Source organism: Pinus tabuliformis, chromosome 7 (genome assembly GCF_031772625.1).
Source record: "Pinus tabuliformis cultivar Carrire ecotype Pingquan chromosome 7, CPIR1, whole genome shotgun sequence".
Lineage (NCBI taxonomy): Eukaryota > Viridiplantae > Streptophyta > Pinopsida > Pinales > Pinaceae > Pinus > Pinus tabuliformis.
The window spans coordinates 1,664,333,088-1,664,339,926 of NC_142293.1; the positions used below are offsets into that span (position 1 = coordinate 1,664,333,088).

The following is a 6,839-nucleotide window of genomic DNA, read 5'->3' on the forward strand; positions in this document are numbered from 1 at the left end:
GGAGACCAAACCCCTTCAAATATGGGTTTCCTAGAAAATCAAGGTGGAGTGGGTTTAAAAAAAATGCATCGAGACCTTGCCTTATGAGCAACCAAGGGTCTCGACAAAGACAGGGCTTTAAATTTACACCCTGCAATTGTGTCTAAGTTCTATGACACCATCTCCCGTGCATATGAGAAACACTCTTATGCCCCAAACCATATCAGGAACTATGAAGAAATAGGCTTACATGCTGGAAGGAATTGTGGCATGTGGGCAATTGCTAGGAGAGGGAGTATAAATGTGCCAATTTTTTTTCCTAGGAGTAGGGAGTGGATCACTATACTTTGTTGTGTGAATGCGACTAGTTTTTCAATCCCAGGTTTTTATTTATTCAAAGGAAAAACACAAATTAAAAGCTATATACATAATTGTGAACCAGGTGCATGCATGGCTGCACATCCCCATACATGGATGACAAATGAAATCTTACTGAATTGGATTTCTCACTTCACTGCATCTGTACCAGGTGGTGTCTCACCTAAAAATAAACACCTACTAATCTTATATGGCCATGGAAGCCACATGGCTGTGAAGACAATCGAGGAAGTCAACTATTTGGGTATTGACCTATTAACACTACGAGCTCATACCATTGACAGATTGCAACCCCTTGATGTCATATTGTTTGGGCCTTCCAAGAACTATTTTAGGGCAGAGCGAGCTTCATGGATGGCAAAGAACCCAAGAGTGGAGGTAAAAAGATTTGAGCTAGCTGGTCTTGCAAGTAAAGAATTTAAAAGGGCTCTAATGCCTTCTAATATGAAGGCTGGATTTAGGAGGACTGTAATTTATCCACTAAATATTGATCCTCTTAATAATGATACTAGTTGCAGCGAGGAATTTGATGTGGAAGGTCAAGAAGTGGAGGACTTACATGACCAGGTTGATGCCCAACAAGATGTGGATTGGTAGGAAGATGTTATTGCTATTGAAGGTATGCTATACCTTTCTCAAGGGGACCTCTATGATGATGAACATGTATGTGAGACACAATTCAATAATGAACCAATTTCCAATAACATGGACGCTGCCACATGAACATGTATGTGAGACACAATTCAATAATGAACCAATTTCCAATAACATGGATGCTTATTACCTTACACTATATGCATATATTTCAGTGTAGATGTTGATTTCTACTCCTATTTGATTGCTTGCACTAGATCCATTGGTTTCAGTGCAGATATTGATTTCTAATCCTATATGATCGCTTGCACTAGATGCATTGATTTCAATGTAGATGTCAATTTCTAATCATATTCAATACCGTGCACTAGATGCATTGATTTTAGTGTAGATGTTGATTTCTACTCCTACTTGATTGCTTGCACTGGATGCATTGGTTTCAGTGTAAATATTGATTTCTAATCCTATTTTATTTCTTGTAGTAGATGAAATGATTTTAGTGTAGATGTTGATCTCTAATCCTATTTGATTGTTTTTACTACATACACTGATTTTAGTGTAGATGTTGATTTCTAATCCTATTTGATTGTTTGCACTAGATGCATTGATTTTAGTGTAGATGTTGATTTCTGATTTAATGGAACTAGATATATGATTTACATTAATTTCAATGTAATTATATTAATAGTGTGCATTGATTTCAATGTAAGCACATCTCTTCCCCCTCCATCTATATCTCTATCTCCCGCTATCTCTCCTTCTTTATCTCTCTACCTCACCTCCCAAACATACACACTCTCTCTCCATATCTATCTATCTATCTCTCTCCCTCTGTCCCTTTTCCATTCTCTCTCTCTCTCACTCTCTCTCCCCCTTCTATCTCTCTCTAACACTACTCTCTCCATATCTATATCTCTTCCTCCCTCCCAATATTTTCCTTTCTCTTCTTCCCTCTCTCTCGCCTCCATCTATATCTCTATTTCACCCCCGCAACATACATGCTCTCTCTCAATGTAAGCACATAAACATTATTCATAATGTGAATTGATTTATGTGTTACAGTAATTCAACCATAACTACAATACTTGAATTTTCATCCTAAATAAAATGTTCACTTACCTGAAATTTCTTCTCCCTAAAACTGTAAACTATTTGTAATTGACTATATTCTTATTATTCTCATTTTCCATCATTCAAAATTTCCTGAAAACTATAAACTATTTGTAATTGGTTACATTATTATTATTCCCATTTCCCATCATTCAACATCATCAATCACTTTTCATTCAAACATGGTAATAGAAAATAACTAATATGTGTGGCAATAAGAACAATAGAAGAAAATAGTTTCAGATATATCACAATGAATTTTGTTTTTAATTGACTATATTCTTATTATTCACATTTTCTATGATTCAACATTGTTACATTGTCACTTCACAGTTAAAATTTTTATTTCAAAATTCAAGTTACTAATAGTCTTTGTCTTCTCAACAACTGAGGTAACTAAGAAAAGTTAAAAATAAAGTGACTAAATTAATCTTAGACATATTTGTCATATTTAAAATAAAATAATTATCTATTCAATAGATTTTGTATGAACGCACATGAATGAAACCAGCCTAGATCCATATTAATCCTGGGTCTATCAAGCGCCGAGAGGGATCAAATATCTTGAGGTGCAAAACTTTCCTCAAGTTTTGTACTTAAAAAACAGGTTTTCACCTCGAGAGATTTGATCCCTCTTGGCGCTTGATAGATCCAGGGTTAAGATGGATCTAGGCTGGTTTAGGACATTGCTGAGCAAAGTAAATTGTAGGAGGATAAGGTAGCCTTGATGTAGCAAAGAATCGATATGCTACAAGCAATGGATTCATCCCTTGTGGGAGTTGATGTAATATAAGGATTCTTGTTTGTTTGTTTGTGTGTGTGTGTGTAGATATCATTAAAGAAAAAAACATGGTTATAAGGTTTAAGTGCATGGGGCAAAAAAGTTGGGATTATTATGTTATGTGCACTTTACTAAATAAATATTTTTTTTCTAAAGGTTTCATGCAAAGTAGATAAAGGTTAGATGATGCATGCATTGAAGTGTTGGATCATAAATAATCCACAAGAGCACTAGATCCAATGGCTTATATGAATCATGGACCCCCTCGTGTGGTTGATGTTTAGTGGGGGAGAGGAGTCATGGTTGGGGTTCTCTCCGAACCACCTACATCCGATCAGCATATGAGATTGATTGTAGGGGCCCCCGTCTCCCCAAATTAAAACCATCAAGGGGGTGAGCATTACCAACTAAATTTCCAAGGGCGATTACGCATATCATGACAAGCTTTAGAGAAATGAGCAATCACAACCTTGGCGCACATCCATAGGCTAGAAGGGCAGGTGGCTCAATTGACAAGTAAGCAACCATGTTGAAGATATACATGCATAAGGGGACATAATAATGTGGATAAGGCAATTTACATGGAAAATTGACATGGCATTCCATGTCAACATGACATCATGATGACATAAACAATGAAGTCACTAATGAAAGTAATTTTTTAAGGGATTTTGAAGTCCATGCCCAAAGGAAAAGAAAGGAGTTGACAGAGGAGAAAGGGGGGAAGGTATTCTATTATTCTATTTGTGAAAGGGAAGGGAAATGAGGCTCATGATTGCAACTATTAGATAGTAATTCTTGTACAGGGAACCATTTGCACTCCTAGTTATGGAAATCAAGTTAGTTGCAAGCCAACAGTCTCCAAGAAATATTCTTAGGTATCTTCTTCCATTTCTCTTTGTTTTTTTCATAATTAATAAGTTGAAATATGAAATCCTTACTCCTCAAGGTGCTATTAATTTAGATAATACACCATTAATTGACCATGAAGTAGACATATATGACACTCATTGTCACCTTAACCTATTTTAGGTTATATAGGAGGATTTAAGTAGGTTTGGCCATTCAAATAATACCTTTTGGGTATGTGAATATGGTCTAATGTTTGTCACCATTCATCATTTGTTTGACTTCCTTGGTTTATTTCTTGGTGTGGAATTTCTTATGTACGCAAAACTATTGTTTCTAGTGATGGTTGTATTCTCCTTTAGATATAATTTGAACATATCTATGATATATTACATTTTCCATCTGTTGAAAACCTCTAGTCACTCACCAACAAAATTTTAATTCAATTATATAGGGATTTATTAGAAGTTGAAAAGAAAACTATGCTGGAGTCTATGTTACTTGTTGGTTCCCCTATCCCATAATCATCCTCAAGATGCCAATTGAGTATGTTCTCTAAATTTTTTCAAGAAGTCATCTCTACCATTGTTGTATTTTGGGCCTTAATGATATACATTTAGTTGATGAAAAATTAATAAGATTTTTCAGTGCTCTTTCTTCCATAAGAAAGACAAATGGAAATTTTTATTTTGCTATGTACATCTTACATGCAATTAATTTTCAGCTATCTAAATTTAATGATACAAGATACTTCATGTATCCATCCTTTCTTGTATACCTCATGTTGTATTTACAAGTCATAAAATTTGTTGGTTTGAGCCTACAAGTTAAAATTATAAGGGTGAGTAGCAATTAGTGATCTACTAGATTTCGATTATGATAAGAAAGAAGAATGATGAAGTTTTTTTAAGGGTATCTCGCACATTTTATGTGTACATCATTTGTAATTTTGTTAGATGAAGTTCCCCAAAGATTTTTTCTAGAAATCAAGAAAGTTATGTAATGAAGTCCTTATACAAGTGTGGGGAACTCGTACATGTATAAAAGCCACAACAAAATAAGAATATATGGTTCACAAGTGCCTCCTTATCACTCCCATATTCCTGCCTATTAAAAATTTTCCATTATAATATATCAAGAAAAGGATAAATTTAGGTCTTGTGCACTATGTTCCAAGTAAGTAGGAGGTTACCTTCAAGCTTAAGTATGAGGTGGGTCCATTCATTGTGAACACTAGACATGCCTTCAAGATTGTGCTCAAATACTAGCCTTAATGAATTATCCCAAAGGAAAAGTATGGGCTAATGATCCATGCAATACTATCTCCAAAAAACGATTGAAGTTTCAATCAGCCCCATATGAGCATGATAACTAGCTAGATATTGAAAAATTGGCAAACAAGTATTGAAGGGTTGAAGAAGAATCAACTTTAGAGAAATATATAGAGATAGATTTGGATGGTTAGAAAATAGTTATTAATAAAGAATTTAGAGAACGAGTCAGACAACCAATCTAGAAAGAGATCGAGGTGTGAAGAAAACAAAACAGCAGTGGAGATAGTGGATATTTTAGGTTACGTAGTGGGAGAAGCCATCTCAAGAGACTTTGGTTTTCAAGTAGAATGATTGAGTCCTATAGTAACCTCTTCCTCTATAGAAAAATTGGAAAAAGGAGTATCTAAACCCGTTCCTCTTCCTCATTCAGAGTGGAGGTCTCATAGAATTTTATTTTCTCTACATTAACCACAAGTTAAATGTTCATGTATCGGGGTAGAATGAATATATGCATATTATCTCCAAAATTTTCCATTATCTCAAAGGACCATATCACAAAGTCTTGATTTTCTTACTAGGACTATATATTATGTCCTTGTTCAGTTGTAACCATACTCTATTTCCCACTCTAAATTACTTCTTTGTTATATGTTGATTATGCTCAGCCTTGTACTTTTCCTGTGACTTCTACAAAATCTCTTGTACATATAGATGAATTTCTCATATCTTCTCAACAATTTTTTTCCCTTAAAAAATCCCTATGATATCCTCCCTCACTCCTCGTTCTTTCCCATATGTAATATCCAAAGGTGAAGGTGGTACATATAGAGAATAAGTTTCAAATAGGGACTTACCAATATAAGTGTAGACTTATATATTATAAAAGTCTTGTATATATACCATATTTTCAACCCATGCCTTTGAATGCTTTTGATTATAACCCCTCAAAAGTTTCACCAAAGTCCTATTGACTAGTTTTGTTTATCCATCCTTCTATGGATGAAAAGTGTAGACCTATTCAACTGTGTGTCAATATTCTCCTACAATGTAGTCTAAGATACACTAAGAAACCTTGTTTCCCTACTAAAATGATGCTCCTTGGTATCCCAATGTGTACGTAGACTTTTCAGAAGAATAAGTTTGCTACTTATTACTTACTTATGGTCTTCTTATAAGGCATTAGAACACACATCTTACTAAACATGTCAACTACCATGAATAGGTTGTCATGTCCCTTCCCGGTTGTTGCTAAACCTCCCAGAACATCCATGGGAAATTTTTTGCAAGGATAATTAGGTACAAGAAATACATGATATAAACCATATTTTTTATTAATAGGCTTGTTGTTATAATAATTCATGCATCCTCTTATGAACCTAGCTACCTCTTCTTGCAACCTATGCGAGTACACATTCCTTTGCAAGGTTGCCATTGTGTTCCATGCACCAAAATTCCCTACAACCATAAAGGTTTGAGCCACTATAATTAGCTGTATTTGATCATGTTTAGGAACATGTAACTTATCCAACCTATAGAATAATGCATTCTCGAGATGGTAGTCAATTGTGCTATCACCATCCTACACATGAATCTGGCATTACAACTACTAAAACATCTCATGTTGATGCCTGGAAATGTCATGGATCAACGTGTGAGAAATCTCCCAGTCAAATTCCTGATTAGAATATTTCACGTTGCGATGGAAATCCTAACTGGTTCAAATGGGTTTCTAGTTACTCATGTCTAAGACTAGCCTAAGCTAACCTATCCTAACTAACATGTACAATAGGAAGAAGGACAACCTTCAATTTGTTTGTTATGAAACCAGCTCACAAAAAGATAGAAAAGATAGATCAATGCCTTAGAATTCAACC

At 34.9% G+C, this 6,839-nt stretch overlaps 1 protein-coding gene across 1 annotated transcript; it reads left to right on the forward strand.

Annotated features, from left to right (window-relative positions):
- Positions 1-429: 429 nt before the first annotated feature.
- LOC149254842 (MFS-type transporter clz9-like) lies at positions 430-954 on the forward strand. The gene has a single exon (XM_089454850.1). The coding sequence runs from the start codon at positions 430-432 to the stop codon at positions 952-954; it is 525 nt and encodes a 174-aa protein (XP_089310976.1).
- Positions 955-6,839: the final 5,885 nt, after the last annotated feature.

Bases quoted from the DNA above. Each gene is read 5' to 3' on its own strand.
- LOC149254842 (XM_089454850.1), top strand. From the start codon at position 430: ATGGCTGCACATCCCCATACATGGATGACAAATGAAATCTTACTGAAT.